Source organism: Harmonia axyridis, chromosome 5 (genome assembly GCF_914767665.1).
Source record: "Harmonia axyridis chromosome 5, icHarAxyr1.1, whole genome shotgun sequence".
NCBI classification, from domain to species: domain Eukaryota; kingdom Metazoa; phylum Arthropoda; class Insecta; order Coleoptera; family Coccinellidae; genus Harmonia; species Harmonia axyridis.
The window spans coordinates 33,510,305-33,532,545 of NC_059505.1; the positions used below are offsets into that span (position 1 = coordinate 33,510,305).

At 35.1% G+C, this 22,241-nt stretch overlaps 3 protein-coding genes across 5 annotated transcripts; 2 read left to right on the forward strand and 1 right to left on the reverse strand.

Annotated features, from left to right (window-relative positions):
* The first annotated feature begins 44 nt into the window (after positions 1–44).
* LOC123681302 lies at positions 45–730 on the forward strand. Its single transcript, XM_045619629.1, has 2 exons — positions 45–201; positions 368–730. The coding sequence occupies exons 1-2, from the start codon at positions 153–155 to the stop codon at positions 661–663; spliced, it is 345 nt and encodes a 114-aa protein (XP_045475585.1). The 5' UTR covers positions 45–152; the 3' UTR covers positions 664–730.
* Positions 731–755: 25 nt separating this feature from the next.
* LOC123681299 (attractin-like protein 1) lies at positions 756–21,278 on the reverse strand. 3 transcript variants are annotated; one of them, XM_045619622.1, is made up of 13 exons: positions 20,803–21,278; positions 20,265–20,671; positions 19,894–20,181; positions 19,066–19,659; positions 17,593–18,166; positions 16,900–17,348; positions 14,776–15,141; positions 13,062–13,443; positions 7,307–7,433; positions 3,537–7,247; positions 3,244–3,320; positions 1,219–3,190; positions 756–1,151 (listed from the first exon to the last, which is right to left on the reverse strand). In XM_045619622.1, the coding sequence occupies exons 1-10, from the start codon at positions 21,036–21,038 to the stop codon at positions 6,918–6,920; spliced, it is 3,753 nt and encodes a 1,250-aa protein (XP_045475578.1). In that variant the 5' UTR covers positions 21,039–21,278; the 3' UTR covers positions 756–1,151; positions 1,219–3,190; positions 3,244–3,320; positions 3,537–6,917. The 3 variants fall into 3 exon arrangements, with proteins under 3 accessions (XP_045475578.1, XP_045475579.1, XP_045475580.1); XM_045619623.1 differs by lacking the exon at positions 1,219–3,190; XM_045619624.1 differs by lacking the exons at positions 756–1,151; positions 1,219–3,190; positions 3,244–3,320; positions 3,537–7,247; positions 7,307–7,433 and adding an exon at positions 8,380–8,783 and having other exon boundaries at positions 20,803–21,276.
* Positions 10,485–11,409, forward strand: LOC123681301 (small glutamine-rich tetratricopeptide repeat-containing protein beta-like). The gene has a single exon (XM_045619628.1). The coding sequence runs from the start codon at positions 10,528–10,530 to the stop codon at positions 11,350–11,352; it is 825 nt and encodes a 274-aa protein (XP_045475584.1). The 5' UTR covers positions 10,485–10,527; the 3' UTR covers positions 11,353–11,409.
* Positions 21,279–22,241: the final 963 nt, after the last annotated feature.

Consider the following 22,241-nt stretch of genomic DNA (forward strand, 5'->3'; position numbering starts at 1 on the left):
ACTTCCAACCATAAATAGAAATTATTGTTGTTTTTTTATGAATTTACAACTCCAGGAACAATTCTGACAGCTAAATTATAATTTCCACATGACAAAATGTCTTATCAATTGTGATGTTCGATATATTTTAAATTAAAAAATCTTTTGTGAAAATGGTCAATATAAGCAGTTCAGAACCTGGTTGTGGATGCGAAGAACAAAGTATGCCTAAATAACATTTTTTCTCAACTAAACTGCGGGGTGAATGGAAATTAATTATTCTTATCCATTTTTTTATAATTCAGGGTCGGTTTTTTCATAAATGAATTTATTCGCATGCGAAAAAACCGGCCCTCAATTTTGGTACTCAATATTTGAATTTTTGAAGGTGGTGATGACAAAGGACTTTGCTATGTAGAAGGAATAGTAAAAGATTATACTGGAGAAGATTTACACGAAAACGTATGGTATTCTATGAAACCTCCAAAGCATGTTGGAGCATCTTCGAACCCCCAAGTTTCAGCAAGAACTGTAGAGGTTACTAGAGCTGAATTGACAGGCAAAGTCAACATTCACAAGGCTCTCAATGAAACCTCCATAAGAACTGGGGACGACAAACATAATAAAGTCAATATAAAGAAACGAAAAGCTGGAGTAAGCTTTGTCAAGAAAAAAGGCGAATAGTCAGAAGGGGCATGTTTGAGTTGTAAACATATGTTGAAAACTAGAAGAAATATATTGTTCTAATAACTATAGTGTTTAATTTTCGATTATCGTTATGGTTTTTGCTAGTTTATTGTATTCATATATACATATTGGTATCATTTTTTTCTTCTCCGTCACAATCTTCTGTGTCCTCATATAGACTTGCTATTTCCTCTTGTATGTTGCAATTATGTTTTGCCCATTCATAAGAGTCGGGTGGTGTGTAGGGGGGTGAATATCTAGGTATTCCATGTTCATTTTTTTCTCCGTTGATAAACCTTGAATGTATACCGTAATGTACTCCAATATAAGGCGATGTAGCAGGTTTTTCTCTGAGTACGGACTTGTGAATGTTACTATAGTACATTTGGGCACTTCTCGGTCTCCTATCTTGAAAGTTCATCAATGATGTATGAAGACTATAAGGGTACTTCAGTTCCATAGGTGGAAAAACTGGATCTACTTGACTAAAAAAGAATAATTATTGTACAATATAGCTACAAGATTAGGTGATTGTATTAGAAATTTAATTACATTGTCAATGATTCTTGATATGAAACCTATTGACGAAAATATTGATATTTTTATGACTTTGTTCGATATTAGTTTTATTTCATCCACAGGGCCCTTGCGGAGAAGACATTCTACTGCCACCGACGCCCTGTTGGAAAGTTGTGTAAGGGCCCACATCTCCCAAAATTCCAGGGTTGCCTGTCATAACCTGTCTCCTTAAAGCTTGATAATTCTTGACCGAGTTAACTACAGCGTCGAATTCCAAAGGTTCTTCCTTCTTCAAATGTGACTCTATGGATTCCGATATGTTATTACGCGCTTCTTTGACCGAAGCTGGTGAAAAGCTTCTTTTAGTTATCGATTGTATTTTCTCGTCAGGACAAGGACAAGGAGGAGAAGACTTCTTAGAATCAGAAGGTAGGGCAATTTGATTTCGAGAATGAGCCTGTGGACTTGGGGCTTCTGGAGATGTACGACGTGTTTGTACAGCCCTTGGCGGAGAAGGCGACCCTCTTAGACTTCCTCCAGATACCAGAAGTGAATCAGTAGGCGTTGGCATATATCTGTTAGACATTTGAGGCCAGGACGGGGAGCCAAAACCTAGAGAACCTCCTGATGCTAGAAAATCACTTCCTGGAGAGGCAAATATATCAGAAGTACCTGATGGTAATGTGCGATGTTGAACATTCCGACCAGGACTAATTCCCTGCCTTCTGAAGGGAGGTGAAACTCCAGAAGCAAACGTGGGATAACTCTCGTTCATTATATTGCCAGGGTATCTGAAACCAATTGGACTACCAACTAGCATACTCGGAGGAGATTCATTCATTATATTGCCTGCATATCTTGGACTCATTGGACTGGCGGATGCAAGAGGGGGACGTGATTCGTTCATTAATTGATATCTAGGTCCCGAAGGAGTACCAGATGCAAGACTGGGACAAGTTTCATTCATAATATTTCCACGATAACTAGCTCCTTTCGGGATACTTGGAGTAACGTCATAGGTTATATTCAAGCCTGGACTTCCAACAAATTGGGAGGGGTAACTTTCATCCATTATATTGTAAGGTGATCTTGGACTACCGGACGCAAGACTTGGACAAGTTTCATTCATAATATTACCGGGGGATCTTGCCCCCCTACTAGATGGACCACTTCGATAACTTTGACCCATGCCTGGACTTCCAACAAGTTGGGAGGGGTAACTTTCATTCATTAAATTGTAGGGGGTTCTTGGAGCATTTGGACTACCGGATGCAAGACTTGATGGACAAGTTTCATCCATCAAGTAATCTTGATCCATCGAATCGCTATCGCAAGCGCACTCGGTAAATTCCATTTTGTTGTCTTTTTTGAGTAATTCATAAGAGATTGAAGAAATTTGATTGTTGAGCCACTTTGAGTTTTGTTTTTAATGTAAATTTATGGGAAAAAATTGCTGATGCTACTGAGAATTTTGTTGAAAGAAATTTTATAATGGGAATTGTCAAAAATGTCATAACTTTGTGGAATTTCATCAGTTCATAGATTTTACAACAATAATCAAGGTGGTTATAAAGTACGTTGATAACCTACCTGAAAAAATGTCCTCATTCATCTTAGTTTAGTTCTATAAAAATATATATATATGACCATTTATTATATTATGTATTCATCTTTGATATATACGCCGGGGAATTAAAACCTCAAATGAATTCCTCAAAAGTTATCACCTTCGAGCATTAAGTATTCTTTTCAGGGAAATATTGTTTTTTTAGCTCTAATTTCGACGAACCAGAAAATAGTTTTAATACATTTTTTCCTGATAAAATGTAAAAATTTAACCCACAATAGATAAGGTTGTTGTTATAAGGGTCGTTCTTACTTCTTATATCTGTAGGGAACCATTCACGCGCAATAGACTAACAGTGTTCAACACGGTAGCATTTTAGGCTATTACGCATGAGTAGTGACGTGAAAGCTGTTTCTTACAAGTATATTTAATATGAATCTGAAATTATTGATAAAGGAATAATGCAGATATTACTTAATAATCGATTTTACCTGCTATTATCCACTTCAGAGGCAGAGGTTTGAAGGCAAACATCAACGGAAATTAGATTTTCCATTTCAGTCGAGCTCTGAAAAACATTTATTAGTTTTTAATATCATCCATTAGTTTATTGAAGTCCCAAGCAATTTTTTTTTATTTCAATTTAATTCTTTCGAAATAAAACTTGTATAAAGGATACTCATACTTTATAAAACGGTGAATGTATAATAAGGAATATTGAAAGGCATATAAATTGAAACAATACAGTATAATTCACTGATTTGAGCAAGGTAGACGCTCTTACTTTCTGTTCATCAACAGTTGTCTTATCATAATCAATGAGAGAATGTAGATTCCATTTGGAGTTAATCATTTCTTGTAGTTTTGGAGCTTGCCTCTTTGCCAACAAAATAGGAACAGATTGCATTCTTGAAGGTATTTCAATGACAATGGTATCTTCAGAATCCACAGAACCTTTAGGTATCACCACTTTCTGTATCATAAAATTCTTCTTGAATGAGGTACATGTTTTACTCAATGATTTTGATAATACCATATCCAAAACTAAATCAAATTATTCGTGTTCTAATGTTTTGAAGAGAGTGATATTTGATTTTTGACATGATCTGACAGGGATACATTCAAGAGAATATTTCCTCATAGAATTAATGAATTTTTTTATAGATATTTGTGGAGCAACTTGAAAAAGATTTTGGAATCTTGTCAACTAAAGTAATTAAATACTACTTCACTTCCAGAAATCAAATGACTGATTTCATTTGAGTTGAAGGGATTGAATTAATATTTTATAAAATGTGTTGGAACTATGTTTTGTTGTGAAATAAAAGTACACCACTCAAACTTAGATTGTATTTACAATAAATATTATGGATAAATGACAGTAAAATCATATAAAATTTTGATAAAACTAAGATATTGTTCCTTTGGAACTCACTCAAAATAACAAGAATAGTATCTTTCAAAATTTAACTACTCTTTATATTTTACAGTTACAAATATTTCAACTAATTAAAAATTATAGATTTTTTTAGGAATGTTGGACTAAATTTATCACTTTTTACATACCCCTTCTCCCTTAAATAGAAAAGATTCACATTGGCAGAATAGAGATAGACTGTTTTGAAATTATAATATTTTGAGATGGGCTAATTTTTCAGCAGATTTGCGATTTTTATTGCTACCATGACAGAATTTTAAAATTTTTCTTAAGAATAGTAATCTTTTTGTGATTTTTTAATGATTCATGAATATTTTTTACTTCAATATAATTTTTAACGTATATAACCGACGAAAACTATCAGACAGAATTTTAAGACTTCATAAACATCAACTTTCTACCATTCACGTTACAAATTATACAAAATACAAGCATTTCATTGCATTGTATCGCATTCACAACTTTGATTTCAGAATAAATATTGCTGAACTAGGGTAACTAGACATCTAGTATTGCTTCATTTAAATTTTCATCTAAAAACGGAATCAAATATACTTAGATTTTGAAAAAATGATCTAATCAGCCAGTAAATGAAATGTTCTTGAAATCTACAACGTCTGATATTATATCAGCATTGTATAGGTACACATATTATTTATTTTTTATCGAATTCTGAACCAATATCTAGAAATTTGATTTTACTAATCTGCACTGCATAAAAAAGTAGTCATGAGTATTTAATCTCGATTGATTTATATAACAAAAGACCACCAAGACCTTTCAGTTAATAAAATTTGAATTAATATCTATTCTATTTATATCTAATATTTAATTTATTCCATCATTTCATGAGAATACCTATGAGTGGACATCAAATTTTTAGTATTCCATTATTGTATTTGTTATCTTCAGCCTTAATGTTAATGAAATTATCATTTTGCCATCTCAAAAATTCAAATTAATTTTTTTTTAATCAAGTTCTAAAATCAAAATATTTCAAGACAGAGTTCGCGTACGTATAAGAATAATAGAATATTTTCTGAAACAAAGTATTTGTTTGTGTTAAATACTTCACTTCAAATTATACAATAATTTTTCCAGGAAAAACAAATAATAAAGTATTAAATAAGTAAAAGATAATACAATGAAAATATATACATGTTTAAAATATATACACATATGAGTGAAGATAAGATAATATAATGAGTATTCATATATTTTTTATCAATTAGAAAATAAAATTTACTGTATGAAAAACTGTTTCTCAATGGACAATGATATAATGAAATATAATCACACATATAATAAAGATATGTAAAAATAGCAATTGACATTTCTTCAAACTCGATTGCAAACATAAAATTCAGATGCATCACATAGATGTTATCGAAAATTATCTAATTGTACTAAATCATTCATTGAAAAAGATTATTTTCCAGAATAAATGTGATTTTTCTTGGATGTTCTAAGAAAATAATATGTTGGTCAACGACATTATAAAAGGAATTTAAAAAATAAATTATCGACTTCCACTTCAACAGATTGAAATCGATTGTCTAATTTTATATTAAATAGTAAATACTTTTTGCAAACTTATTTTTTTGAAATTCATCACAATTAATGACTACCAAATCTGAGATTTGAAATTTTAAATCATAGAATAAATAAATCAGATCTATTGTTAGGAATAGAATAAAAGTTTGCTCAATCAAAAGCGTATCGATCAGACTAGAAGCAAGCAATAACAATATTCTCTTATTATTCATAAATTGAAAAAGTTTGTTTCCCAGAGGACGTGCAGGTCCAAACTTTAAATAATACCATATCTTGTTTCATTCCTATCCTGATTACAAGAATACTATTTTGAAAGTATAAATAAAACAAAATGTACCCTAATAGTATACAGTTCAAATATTTGATTAAATTTACAGAACAAAATTGACGTTATTATACCAATGAACTAATGAACAGGAGAGGTAATTCTAAATAAATGTTGATAATTGGAATTGTTCCCCATTGAAACCAATTTTAACCTCAAATCAATATGAGATTTAATAATATTATTTGTCCTTTTGAAGAATAATACATGCTAAGCGTCTACTGTTTGTAATAAAATTTTATGAGATTCAAACTTGTTATTAGTTCAGTACACTGATTGACAAGACGATATTTTGATATTGAGGTAATGTAAACACCATGATTGAACATGTTTATTATACTATCCCAAAAATCTTCTATCAAATATATTTCTATATATTTTGAGATAAAATATAATAAAAAAATCTGTTGTTCTAGATCGAACATATATTGCGCCATAATGGAAATTTTTAAGAGCTTTTTTGATTTCATCCGTTTCCTCTGTTGGTAGATTTCTAAAATTTGTAATTGGGGATGTTGGCTCCTAGATCAGAAGAACTTGAATCAAGTGATTAGAAACAGAGTATTCATTGTTGAATTTTCGTTTGATATCGTTTGATTCTCTGATATATTTAGAGGAAATATACATTGAAATGGGGAATGATAAAAACCATGACGTTAGAAAATGTTTTCCTTAAAAAAGTTGTAGTATTAGAAAAATGGTAAATTCGATATTCAAATTATTTTTGGGCACTATAATAGTTTTTTTGAACTCTCTCGAGAAGCGAAAACATTGTTATATGTAACTCTTTAATCAACTGTCTAATTATTTTAATTGTTATTGATTAATATTCTTTGAAAGTCTAGTACCTACAGAGTGTCAGGGTGTTGACTTAGGGACTTACGCGATTTCCCTGTCTTTGTTTCCGTCTTAACTTGATCAATACTGAGTTTTCTTGGATTCCCCAAGGTCACAAGAGCACTCGCGATTGCCAAGCCTGCTGACTGACCTTTAACAGTGTAAGGGTCACCACCAGTTGGTAGACGAATCAAAAGACTCAGGACTGCCGCTCGGTTGCCAAAGCAAGGCTCTAGGGAGATGGGACTAGGAGAGTCCCTTTTGCGACGTTTCCAATCAACGGCAACGATAGCTTTATTTTCCGGTTCAAGGTTCTCTTTTTTATCTAGCTCAACAAATACCTGGAATGGAATATCATAGAACCTCATAATGAACCCTGACGGATGCCGATATGACTTACCTGCGAAAATGGTCGGGATGCCATTTGTTCCATCTCAACGAACAATCTTTGGCGTCTACGATAGACGTCATACCTCTGTTTTATTTTCCATAGAGTAGCAGCAATCACCAGAAGTAGTAGAAAACAGCTGAAAATTTTTTTTAGATTTTTTGTTTGGTAATTTTCAAAAAATTAATAAGTTGTTTTTATATCCCTCTCGGGGATAATTTTCATAGAGTAGTAAACATAGATAGAGGAAGAATACGCAATTCTCACATGTCCCCAACATGGTTAGATTACGTTGTCGGATCGTGATATATTTTCAAAACTACAATTTTACTATATCGTTATGAATGTATATTGTATTGAATGAAATATATTAATTTGATTGATTCCCGATTAAATATGCAAATTTGAATATTTGGAATCCAATATCTTTCCCAATTGTCGAACTCATAATGAGCAGAATATTTATTATTTTCTGCATCTACCTGCTGAAATCCAAAATTTGGCAACTTTTGTTCTCCTAGTGTTATCGGTTGTTTCACGTCGTCTGGCGCGCTTGAAGTTTGTTTTCTGAATTTCTGATATATTTAGGTATTTATTTCAATATATTATTCAAGTGCGTTTTTTGAAGAGAAACTCGCGAATTGAGTGAAATATCGTATCACTGATATCTTTTCATTTGCGCGCGCTTCATGTCAAATTTGATAGTTAATGTTGGGGACAAAATTTGCTTACTGAAAATGACAAATGCTCCCTCTATCTATGTTCGTTACTCTGAGGTTATTTTTAAGACATTTATAAGTTGTTTTTATACACCTCTCAGGCATATTCAAAATGGCTTATACCTTATACTTCAGACAGAGTTCAGACAGGTAAAAACCGAGGCGAGACTTAGTGGTAGTACTGATTCTACTCCTACTGTATTCAGTTTTTCTTTGCTTCTCGATCGATTTTAGTGAAATTAATAGGTAGAATTGGTATTTTAAGCAAGTAAGAATGGAGTGTCTAAATGTTTAATTTAGGCCAACTTGCTAAATATGGGTCTTTGCTTTTTGGTATTCTCTACAAAGGAATAAATGATCGATTGATGTTATTCAACTTGGCATTTTATTTCTCATAAATTTATAGGTTATTGCAAAGCTTATTTTAAGTTAAACATTAAAGAAACTTGAAAAAATGTTTCTTGGCATTCAAGCTATCTGACAAAAAATATCAAGCACTTTTAGCACACAATTTATCACTTGTTTTCTTCATTTTCTGTTCGTCGTTTCGATTGGTCATTGATAACATTCGCTCAGATGATAGTTTATTGTAAGTGTGTGGTAGATGTTACCATATTTATCGAATAAAAAAAGGATTGAAGAATCCAAATGACTCTATTGATGCTTATAAAAATAGCAGGGATTAAATATGCTCCTTCAAGAAAAGTCCAGAAAAATCTTGAATTCATATTGAGCTCTATGTTATTCGACCAGCTTTCGAAGCCAGCAAACTGTAAAAAGTAAACAATGAAATAATAATTTTAAAGTTGTTGTATTTGACAACGCATCAAAAGCTCGAGTTCGTGAATGAGTTTAATTTCATGATCATGCAGAAGAAAGAAAGAATATGCAGCATTAAATAAAATATACAGGCTGTTAGGTCAACATGCAGCAAAAATTCAAGAGGTTATTCCTTGGACTATTTTTAATATATTTTATCCTTTGATTATTCTTGAAAAATCACTTTGTTGCGAAGATATAGGACGAAACAAATTTCCAATGAATACATAGGTGTGCAACTTTGCTTCCGCAGTTTTTTTCGAAATTCGAGGCTTCATTGTAAAAAACTGGCTATACATTTATGATTTAAAGTATTGTCCATCGATGACCACGACTTTCTCTCATCTTTCGGGCAGCACACGAATCCCGCGTTGAAAAAACTGGTCATCTTTTGAAGCGATTCACGAATCAATCCAATTTTTCACTTCCATATAAGACCGGAAGTGCTGGACAGCCAGGCCATTGATTCGAACAAGTGATACTCCGAGGGAGCAAGGTCTGGAGAATACGACGAGTGGGATAGGACTTCCTATTTCAAGCATGTCTTGACCACTTTCGCAACATGGGGTCGTGCATTGTCGTGCTGTAAAATCACTTTAGGATGTCCCTCGTTGTATTGCGGCCGCTTGTCTTTCAATGCTCGGCTCAAACGCATTAATTGCGTTGGATAACGATCGCCTGCGATTGTTTCAGTCGGTTTTAACAACTCATAATACGCTATGCCGCGCTGGTCCAAGCAAACACTGAGCATGACCTTGGAACCGAGAATATTCGGTTTGGCCGTCGACGTGGAAGTATGGCCGGGATATCCCCATGATTTTATGCGCTTGGGAATATCGTGATGAACCTATTTTTCGTCACCAGTCACAATGCGATGCAGAAATCCCTTCCGTCTTTGCCTTGCAAGCAGCTGTTCACGAGCAAACAAACGCCGTTCAACATCCCTCGGCTTCAACTCGTACGGCACCAAATTTCCTTGTTTCTGAATCATTCCCAGGATTTTCAGGCGTTTTGAATGGCGTTAAACGTTAATAAATCTTAACAAATCTGACATATGCATACAAACTATAAAAACACAAAATACAACAACATACAAAATTTTGTTGGTAAGAAAATATCTTCTTCATTATGTTTTTTACTGGATCCGTCCAGTGTAGTACGCCATACTTTTACTTCACCTCCAATTATAATTTGAAAATACCAAAATTGGATTTATTGAAAATGTTTTTCGACCTATATCTTCGCAACGAAGAGCTTTTTCAAAAATCATCAAAGGATAAAACATCCTTGAAATAGTGCAAGGAATAACCTGTTGAATTTTTGCCGCATGTTTACCTAACACCCCTTTTATTTACTGTCACCATTTTCATTTATGAAAATTCATTTTCCACTAATTAGTAGAAAATGAATTTCATGATTCATTGAGTTGGTGGTGAATTTTGATAACTACATTATTAAATTTCGATATCAATCGATCTAATTCTGGTAATATGACCTGATTTAAATTATTTGTTATATTAAGCTTATTAGTATGAATCGGTAATTTCTTCGAATCCATTGGGACTTTCTATAAAAAGTTTGTTAAACAAGTTTTCAGTTTTATCGAAATTGCTAATTTTGAATATCAACTCCTTGACCATAGAGATGACAAATTCGACTGTCAAAACCGGAAAAATTCTCACGTCAAACGTTACAATGCAAAACGGACAAATTTCAGACAAAGATAAAAAGAAAATAATATTGAGCATCACAAAATTCCTCAACGAGGAAAAAACAAGGGACGAATATCAAAACAGCGACAGAGACTCCTTCGATGTGGCCGTCCAGTGTCTGGAAGACATCTTCAAGATAGATAACGAGACCAGAGGTTCGCTCGCTGATGAAGTACCGGATCTGAGGGAACTCTTCCCCGTAGAAGATGTTAACGTATCCCAAGAAGACGAGTTAAAAGCGGAGGAGTTCAAAAACCGGGGAAACACCTTGATGACGGACAACGAATTCAAGAAGGCCGTCGAGGAGTACACCCAGGCCATAGCTCTGAACCCGAAGAACCCTGTATACTTCTGCAATAGAGCCGCGGCTTACAACAAGGCAGAACAACCTCTGAACGCCATTTTAGATTGCAAAACTGCCATCAAACTGGATCCCAAATACAGTAAGGCCTACGGTAGATTAGGCAAGGCGTACTCAGAGATAGGTTTGACCAAGGAGGCACACGAGGCTTACCTAAACGCTCTGAAATACGATCCGAGCAACGAAATGTACCAGGAGAACTTGAAGTATCTTGACGTCTGTCAAGGGAATGACCAGCAGCAGAATGCTGGATTGTTCAACAACTCGGCTCTGTTCAAGATTATTCTGCAGCTCATGGAGAACGATTCGTTCAAGGAAATACTGGAGAAGCTCACGACTAACGAGAGCGATTCGCCTTATATCAACAACCTCCTGCAGATGGGACAGGTGCTGGTCAATAGACTGCAAGGTGCCGAGCCTCTACCCCAATTCCAGAGAAACCCATAGCTATTTTGAATTTCATGTTATCCCTTTGGTGTATTCATTTGAAATATATAACTTCATGAAATTTTTTTGTTGACTTATTACATACACAACAGGTATCTGAAGTTGCGTATTGCTAAGTCTTTTTCATTCAATGTTCTGGTAGGCAATATGTTCCAAAGCCTTGCTGTTGGTTGGATGAACGAGTCTCTGAAATAAGCTGATGTTCTGCACGTCTCCAAAGTGACCACAAAGGGATGTAAAGATACGGGTTAATCTCGAAGAGACTGCCAGAGGAGGGACGATTTCAGAAGAGCATCGCCCATGCAAATATCAATAAAATAAAGCCAGATCGTCCACTTTTCTACGGTGTTCATAGAAGTGAGCCAGTTTGTTAAGTGAGACATCACCAACTAGACGAAATTCCTTTTTTTTGCACAAAATCCAACAATTTTAGGATATGTTTAGGTTCAGCACACCAAACATGGAAACATTACTTCATGACAGGTCGGATCTGTGCCTTACAGATCATAAGCAGCTGACCTGAAGTAAATTAGCCCCTGACATAAAACAGAAAACCAAGTCTTTGGGAGACTTTCACAAGAAAGGTCATTCTGATAGTAACACCAATGACTTCAATGGTATTGTGACTCCTGACAAGCTTGTGTTCGGCACAGTGAGATTGGTTTTTCTAGAGAAAAGACATGCTTGTGTTTCGTCTGCGTTGAATTCTACCAAATTATTAGATCTCTATTCTAGAATTGTTGCCAAGTCCATATTTATGTTTTTATATTGTAGCGTATTGTTAATGAAATGCCAGTTAACCCAGACACAGTTTATTTCATAAGAAATGATAACTATTCTACTATTATTGTACTGTTTTTTTTGTGGTGAAAAAATACTATGTAAGCAAAGCAAGCTTGAAAAGAGTTATTCAGTCTCTGCTTTATTGATAACGGTTAATAGGTGGTCCAGGGAAAGAAATTTGGCTCTAATGAAGAATTTGAACAGCCTATTTCTAAAGCAATTTCCTACAGAAAAGGTATTGAAAAGTTGGAGTACATGTATCTCTCTTGAAGTTAACTATGCTGACGAATAAAGTCGACTTAAAAAAAAGTGTTTTACTTGAGTGAAGTGTTACAACCTAAATTTTAACATAGTCGGATCTGTTGTTACTAAAATATTGTGTATTTTTTTTTCGATGAAGCGATCAACGCGAACATTTGCATCAAACTTGGAATTGTTATTTTACATCTGCAATGCATAATATTGACTCTGTCAGATGTGTTGTAACGGATATATCGTTTTTTTCTCAAAATAATTTTCCCTGGTTATGGAGACGCAATAAAAGTGGAATTCTTCATGTAGCTTGAATACCTAATTTTCCAAGTGAATACAAAATTTCAAATCAAAGGCACCTGCTGCTTTGAATGATCAAGGAAATAAAATTTTAAATATATATAACTTCTAAACTATTAAGTAGATTTTGCTCACTGATGAACTCGGAATGCGATAATTCTTATTAAATATAGCCGCCAGAATAATTGGCCACTGAATACAATCAACATGTTCTTACTTAATATACCACATGAAAATGAGACATTAAATTCGCTTTTATTCTAGAATGGAATCGTATCCTAAATTTCACTATTATGAATAACCCAATGACCTATGAATTCCAGAGTTAGGCTGAAGCTTAATAATAATAAATATAAATGAAGAAATCAACTTACGATGAGAAGGTGATGAAGAACTGCTGTAGATTGAGCTTCGGATACTGCGAAAAGGAGATTTGAATCCACAGGGGAGGCTGGAAGTCGTACACATACACATAAAAGGTGGTATGTGTATTGTTTTCCGTACCAAAGGTATATTCCGACTTGGAAAACCTGTAATGAACTGTGGTGCAGTTGTGATTGGTGAATATCGGGGTTTCCTCTTTCGAAGTACCCTTCCTCACAGTAATATTCATCTTCGCTAGAACGGAACACTGAATCGAGAAATCAGCATCGATGTCAGGTTTACTTGGAGTATTACGGAAATTTATTTGTGTATAGTGCCTCTCTTCTTTTTTGGAAAGGTTGAAGGTGAATTGGTAGTCCACAGTCAAATCATCTGAAAAATTTATTGGGTAAGACCAAATGTATAAATAAATTGGGTTCACCCAAATTAGACTAACAGGCCAATTGAATAGTCTCCGATCTACCATAGTAAAACACATTTTTTTTGGCAAAATTCGATTTTATTATTCAACATAGTTGCCTTCAAGGGCGATACAGCGATTATAGCGATCTTCCAACTTTTCGAAACCATTTTTGTAGTACGATTTGTCTTTTGCTTCAAAATAGGCCCCAGTTTCGGCGATTACTTCTTCATTGGCGCTAAATTTTTTTCCAACGAGCATACTTCTGAGGTCTGAGAACAGGAAAAAATCGCTGGCGGTCAGATCTGGCGAATACGGTAGATGCAGAAACAATTAGAAGCCCAATTCATGTAATTTTGCCATTGTTTTTATTGATTTATGACACAGCGTATTGTCTTGATGAAACAGCACCTTTTTTTCTTCAAATGGGGCCGTTTTTTAACGATTTCATCCTTTAAACGATTTAATAACGCTATATAATAATCGCTGTTGATGGTCTGGCCCTTTTGGAGGTAATCAGAATACTGAAGCCATAACCTTGCCAGCTGACCGTTGTGTTTTCCTCGCTTTGGATTCGGTTCATCGTGAGCAGTTCACTCAGCTGACTCTGGAGTGAAATTATAGAGCCATGATTCATCTATTATCACATATTGACGCAAAATTCAGGTTTATTGCACTTGAACAGCTTCAAACACTGCTCAGAATCATTAGCACGGAGTTGCTTTTGATCGATTGTGAGCTCGCGCGGCACCCATTTTGCACACAGTGAATGACATGATCTATACGTTCAGATGATATCTTCAGAATGTCTGCTATCTCGATCAACTTCACTTTACGGTCACTCAAAATTATTTTGTGAACTTTTTTGATTTTTTCGTCCGTGACAGCCTCTTTTGGGCATCCACTGCGTTCGCCGTCTTCGTGCTCATTTTACCACTGTTAAACTTAGCATAGCAATGATGGTTGATTTTCCTGGTGCAGACCCCAAAATCTCTTCATCAAGCCAAGATTTTGCTTCAACTGTATTTTTTCCCTTCAAAAAGCAATACTTTATCAGCACACGAAATTCTTTTTTCAAATAACAGAAGTAGCTACATTCACAACTCAATATCTCACAAACTAATGGTCGGACTGCTGTCAAATTTTGACACCTATCTTTGAAGGTTGGTACTAACTAAAAATAATTTGAATTTAATACTAGCACCGCCTCTGCGCATCAGACCGAGAACTTTTCAATTGCCCTAATAGAAAGGGAAATAACCTATTGAAAATAGTAAATTTGAAATTAGTAGCTGCCAACTTACAAAAACAAGATCCATTGTTATATTCATCCTTGTAATAATGATTGGTATTGTCACAGTTATCACAATGCTCCCCGTTCAAACCTTTGATTGTACAATAACACTTTCCGGTGTCCGGATGACAATGGGTTGCGTGGTTGTTACATTCGCAAGGCATGCATTTTCCCCCGTTGATCGGATTTCCCCAGTAGCCCTTCATGCAATGCTCACAGTGATCGCCACTGGTCAAATTGCCACACGGTTCGCATACACTTGTGTTTCCCACACATACGGCATGACCGTTACATTGGCATTTTGGACAGGTCGTGAAATGCCATTGGTCTGGAAGACATGTAGTCGACGGCAGAGATTCCATGTGGAGGATAGGGCCTGCAATAAAATTAGAATGGAGATTATATTTGAGATGAGCAATTTTTGAAAATGAGGTTAAATATATGTGTATCATTTGTTAATTTTAATCCAAAAATAATTATAAATGATTGGGTTAGCAAGTGGAAATTTTCAAGGTAGGTTCATAGTCTGAATAACTCAACTGGTAAAACCCGGTCAATGGTTCCTATGTTTTCATGGCATGTCACTTTGCAGGTACATTCAATAATTGTATTCTATTTAATTTTATCTAATTGAATTCTATTATAACGATTAAGGTTTTATGCGATGCTTCCTCAAAAAAATTGCAACGATTTTGCACTCTTCAATTCATGTTACGCTACTGGAATTTCCAAAGTTGCGGTAATTTGTCAATTCATCGTATGCCATTGGTCGGGATGCGGATGCGCGTATCTAGAGAAGGAAACAGAGAGAATTTTCTGAAAGATTTTCAATAATTTCAGGAAAGATACGTAACTTGTTTTAGATTTCAGCCATTACTAGTTTAATTTGAGATTTAGAATGTAATTTATCTGCGAGAATTGTGTTGGGATTCTCGCACCTCCCGTGGGGTTGGAACAACAGAAACCTCTCTTGGGATTGAAAAATATCAAGAAGTACTTCCTTGAGATATAGAAGTTGGAATAGTACATACGTTAAACCACTTTAGTTCCTGAAACTGAGAGAATAACTGCGTAATACCTGGCGTTATTACATCAACTTCGATGAATGGAAATTGGAGTACTATAGTTTCCTGCAAAGATCTGGTGTTTAGAAGGCTGAAAATAATCTACTGAAGAGGTTCCATCCTAATAGCACAGTAATTCATTAAAAACCGATTTAAGTTAAGTTTTTATTTCAATATTATTTGTTTAGAGTGAAAAGGATCGATCTTTGTATATTTTGATTTTATTGAATTTTTAAAAACCTGAGTTTTGTTGCCAAATAAGCCAAATCACCCCTTTAGTCTTTAGAGTCTCATAGGCAATTGTAACGTTACAAAATTTGATGGAATTAATTTTTTCATTAAAAAGAAAGTACTGGCACTGTAAAAACAGAGAGCCGAATATCATCTACAGGGTGTTTCTAAACTGGAGGTACAAGAGAATAATTTCAAGAAAAAAAAGTCCTAGCAAACTTCAAAAGATTTGTTTTCGAGATACAGAATGTTTCTTGTACACCTACTTTTTTGTGATGATTATACCAGTTTATCGAACTTTGCTACAGATTGGCTAAACAGGTACTAAAACTTTCAATTAATTTATTCATCATAGCTAACTGGATCTTTATAATAATTTGGATTTTCCTGAGAATTGCTAGATAATTGTTTGGAATTTTCGTCTTGAAATCGGTAGCAGATACTACAAAACCACATGAAAGCAAAAAGTTTAGTACTAGACAAAAGTTTTTTTTTATATTTTTCTAAATTACCAGTAGTCCCCAAAAAAAAGTTCTGGAGGAAAGAAGCGGCCACTGTTCCAGAAAAAATATCACCCAGTAGATTTGCATTCGAAATTCACATGAGGAAAACTTTCAATTGGAATATCTATTTTAATTTAAGATGAATATCTTGTGAAGGGAAGGTGCTATGAGAAAAAGCTTGAAAAAAAATCAAACTTTTACACCCTTTATCTTGAAAACAAAACGTTTGAGGGCCCATGTTAGTATGACATTTTTTCTTAAAATGATCGGAGGAATCTGTCATTTTCCTTTGTACCTCAAATTTAAGACCACCCTGTATAGGACAAAAATACTCACCACCAAAGCCACCTAGCATGCATTTCCCCAAGCCAGTTTTCGACCCGTCGTCACACCATCCACATGCCGGATCGTCCCTGCACTGCGTACAACTCGAATAAAAACTGCATTGCGATTTTTCATTGCTTCCTTTACTCCTGCATTTTGTCTGCACCGTTGTCCATTCCCTACACTGTCCGTACGGAAAACTGGCGGTATAAGCATTTTTGTCCACACATCTTCCTTCGTTCTGGCACCATATGCACTCTGCAATCGTGCAATTCAGACAGGAATTGAATTCCGAGCAAACTTTACACTGTCCGTTCGGTATGAAAATATCCGCAGAGCTGTTGGAAGGTTTCGGAACGCATTTGGTGGTGAACCGGCATTCTGGTCGGGTGTTGCAAGCGGAACATGTGTGTAAACGATGACACTGCAGGTCATTTTCACTCGGACAATCTTCAATGGACCTGTGGGTGGAGATTTCAAAAGTAATTAGTCAAGTAACAACATTAAATTAAATTTTATTTTTCAGGATACAATTAAATTTACAAATATGTGCTGAATCCTTGGCGAAAATTAAAGGTCTTTCGCGTAAACAAAAGCTCTTAGGAAAGTTCTACGCTTTACAAAGTTTTTTCTCATTTTTTTTTTGAACTTGCTGAAGTGTTGAAGGATTACAGTCTTGTGAACTAAGGGTGTGTGGAGGCTTACCTTGCTGCGGTGAGAGCTTTAGTATTGGACGTATTCCTGCACTCCTTGTAACTGCATGTGTTACCACACCAAATGCAATCACTTGTAGTTTGAGTACAACTAGAGCAATCCTCGAACCTGTTGCATCTCTCTGTATTATGAAAGATCCGTTGGGTCATCAGGGACCTGTTAACAACCGGACAGCGTTCGCTCTCTCCCAAAAACTCGACTTCCGACATCTTGGTCTCGATGTCGACGCATCTGCTGGTGGCTATGTCCCAGACGCACTTCACGCCTATCTTGGCGTTGAGGCAGGCGTCAGACGGATGAAAGTTGGAACAATCGCCAGGAGTGTACTTGATCATGTCCGACAACATCTGACCGTCAAATCCACCATAAATGTAGAGCGAACTCTCGAAGACGACAGCCGAATGACCGAACCTCGGCAGGTCACCTTGGATGTCCTTGGGGACGTCGAGAGCATGCCACGAATCGCAGGTTACGTCGTATGCTAGCAGTTCCGCACTGTAGCACTTAGCACCGAAACTATGAGCGGTATCGTTGTGGGTATTCCCTCCGAATACAAGCATCATTCCTGGAAAAAAACAACAATTTCATGCGTTGTTGGAGGTTGTATCTTTCCATTTTTAGGGTATGGTCCGTATATCACCTCTGTTACTATGGTTAGTAAGTTGGTGGTCTTTATATGTCAAATTCCTCAAAAATCGGTGACTATTTCCTCAAACTTGGGTTAGTTATCTGTCACCAGAGCTACTGTACTTTTATTCTGGTTAGATTCAGTAACCACGCCCACTCCGGTTGGCAGTTGTCATTTTAATTTTCAGATTATTGGTTATGAATCTTTTCCATGACATCTAACACTCAAAACTTTATTATTTTAATTATGAAACAAACACCCTTTGGAGCCATTAAGAAGTATTAGTTATTTACGAATTAAAAGAGATCAACCATTTATAACCTTCAAAATTCTGTCAATGAAAAAATTAGTTGGCCATTGACAAGTGTCAAGCGGTTCGTAAATGCGAAGCATGTTACCAGACACATTGAAAACCACTAGTAATCACTCTGAAATTCTTGGCGATATACGGACCATACCCTTAGTAGTAACATAGTTTTTACTTGTCAAATGTCAAAAGATGAGAGCTTCAAAAGTGGCAGCTGCCTAGATAGAGGGCTCTTCAAAATGAAATCTCCGATTGATAAACCATCTATAAAGATTTTATACATAAAGATTCTGTAGGGATTATTTTATGAGCCAAGTTTCTGAGAGATGTTTGTTTTTAAATTCTTTTCTTGATGCTTTCAAAATTGAATCCAATTGTTCTAACAAATTTAATGCCAATAGCTATTATTTTTTCTGAGAAAAGCTCTACACGGTTTACAATTTTGTATACCACACATTCCAAAACATAAACTGTAAAAATTTTCAGGGTGGTAGAAATTTTTTAATTGAAATAATTAAGCAATACCTACCAGGTGTTATGAATGAAGCGGAGTGTAAAAATCTAGATGATGGAGAATCAGTTAACAAGGTCCACGTTCTAGAATTTGGCTCATACGAATAAAGATGACGGCTCAGGGTCTGTGCAGTGTCGCTTTCTGAAACTATACCCCCATACACATATATTTTCGATGTTAACGAATCCCAAGCTGCGGAATGTCCATAGCCTCCCTTAACAGGAAAACCTCTTGTGTTCACAATGTACCATTCTCTTTCTCCAAAATAATATTCTTGAACTGTATTCAAATAACCATAACTGGACGAATATCCGAAAATTACAATCATCCTATCAGCTTTTTTATTGTCAATATTCGTTACAACAGTTGCTGTATGACCGGCTAGTTTCAGAGGGCCACACATAAAGTAACTGTCATTGCAAGATAATGATTTCACTGTTATGTTCTCCCAAGTTTTGGCACTGATGTCAAATGCCCAAATTTCAGAGGTCACTCCCCTATTACCAAGGATTCCACCATATAAAAATATCTTATCTCCGTAGATAACAGTTGAGTGACCATATCGTGGTGAAGGATTGGTTGCTATCTGAGGTTTTTCCCACACATTACCTGAAAAAGATGAGAATCCTAGCATTGCAAAATATAAATATCTTTATATTATATAATAATAAAATTCGTAAAATAAACACGGATTTTGAATGGGAATCTTTTTCGGCCATGCTGATGAAACTATAGTTGTAAAATTTGAAGGTTAAGCTTCTTAAATTGGATAGAATAATTGAATATTGCACTTTTGCTTTATGCATGTAAAAACTTGAATCATAATTTGAAAAAATTATTTACCATTGAAGTCATAAACATACAGCATTGTTCCTCTGCCGTAGCTCTCTCCTGTTGTCACATACATAGAATCTTTCCAGACAACAGCTCCGTGTGAGGCAGAGCCTGGAGGAACAAAACTGGGAACAGATATTGTTTCCCAATAACCATTGACCTTCAACTGACTGCAATCATATCCTTTATAATCCGAGTTACAGATGCAGCCATTTTGGTCACATCTGCCTCTACCTTTGGATTTACCACAATTATTTGGGCATTTTTCTAAATGGCAAGCAACTCCTCCATAATAACCTAAAAGAGATACATTTTTTATTTGAAGAAGAAAAGAATTTCATTTTTTTTTTAAGTTATAAACCAGAATGAAAAATTCTCACCATCGCAAGTGCATTGTCCATCTATACAAGCACCATTTCCGGAGCAATCAACCCCAGCTACATTTGAAGGACAGGCATTCAGTCTATAACTTATATTGAAACCTGACATGTTGAAGGCATCATCACTGAAAAAATGCACCAAAGCTGAGCCACTGCTGGCTACTACTTCGGGAATTCTTCGGATACTGTAACCATCTTTGTACATGAGGCCGCTAAATACACCAAGCAATGGAGAGGCCACACTGTCACCATCAAATATGTAAAGGTGATCCCAACCACATTCGGTGGCGAATTCATCCAAATGGAGAGTAATTGAAGAGTTTGGTGCATCAATTAACCAGCTACATTTTACATTTATGGAGTAATTTCCTAGGCCATCGTATATTAACCCTGTAGAGGCTCCAAGTCTGCAAATTTATACAATTACAGTTTTGGAATTTTTCGCTCCTTAGAGAGAGGGTTTGAAGTTGCATAGGTATGCATATTGCAGAGAAATTTGTTTTCACAATATTTCTAATTAGAGGTAAAATGAACCCACCTTACTTTCCCGCCACAAAACTGACACTGGGGCCCTTGCCACCCATCATAACAAACACAAGTATCATTTCTGCATACCCCATTTCCATTACAGTTAGTGTCCTGACATTTAGCATGAACCAAATCAGCAATTTCTAAGATGACTAAGATTGCACAGCACATAAAGGTCCATTGGAAGGATTTTCGTCGATACTTCGATTTGAATAAAAATAAGAACATTTGTAAGACTTCTAACATTCTTCAGTCAGCATTAACATTACAAATCGAAATGCGACAAATAACTGTAAACTTGTATATCCACATTAGTCCAAGGTTCGAATTTAAATGTCAAAAGTGCAGTAAGATATTAAATCATAAGGTCTGAGGTCAAATTAATTTGTTTGATATCAGGAGATAAAATGTTAATTTCGAATGCAATCAGAAGTTTTTGTATTTTTTGGTTTCCATACTAGTTTGACATCCAACAACCAACAATACAACAAAGTGACAGTTTAGCCGGAAGTTAAGAAGAGAAACAATCTATTTGAACTACACATTTGAATTATGACAACTTGTTGACATTTTGAACTAATCTCAATTTTATTATTTTCAGTGATTATATTATTATAATCTTTTTTGAGGGATCAAAATTATTTGTTTCTCTGAAAACAAGCAACAAGTTGAAAATGCGGTTATGCAGATAAGTAACAAGAGTATTTCTATTGATTGCCTTACGGAGCGGACGTCCCGTCTGTCCGTAAACTCGATAACTCTCGAACGGAACTAGAAACCGTAAATTTTCAGGGTAGGTTCGGATTTTGACTGTCACAGCTGAATGAATTCGTGGAATCCACTAGGCGTTTCGAAAATATTCTTTCAAATAATCATTTGTTGATTTCCTGTCTCATTATGTTTGTCTTGTGCTATATGTATATATAAACCATTTGAAGGTACATAAGTTTTCCTCAAAATAACCTATCAATAATATGGAAAAACATTAAAATCTGACATATAGGCAGCGCTACTAGTCAATACTAGTAGCGCTTTTCGAACTTACAAAAGTTACTCCACTCAAAATGCTATTATCTCTCAAACATATAGCCCAATAGCTAAAAATCATATGAATTTAATGATTCATATGATTTTTAGTAAGCTTAAACCTTCAAAAGATACGTGTATGAATTCGAAAGCTATTGGACTATTAGTTTTAGAGATATATGGCATTTTGAGAGGAGTAACTTTTGTTAGTTCGAAAAGAATGAATGAAAACTAATGCCTATTTTGAGGCTAAATACAAATCGTACTATGAAAATGGCATCGAATAATTGAATGGCCGCTATAATCATTGTATCGCGCCTATATTGAATAAAAAAAATCCAATTTTATAATTTTTTTTCTGTAAGCCTACGAAATTTTCAGCCCAACTGTGTTTACACATCGTGACCTAGGGCTAAATCGACC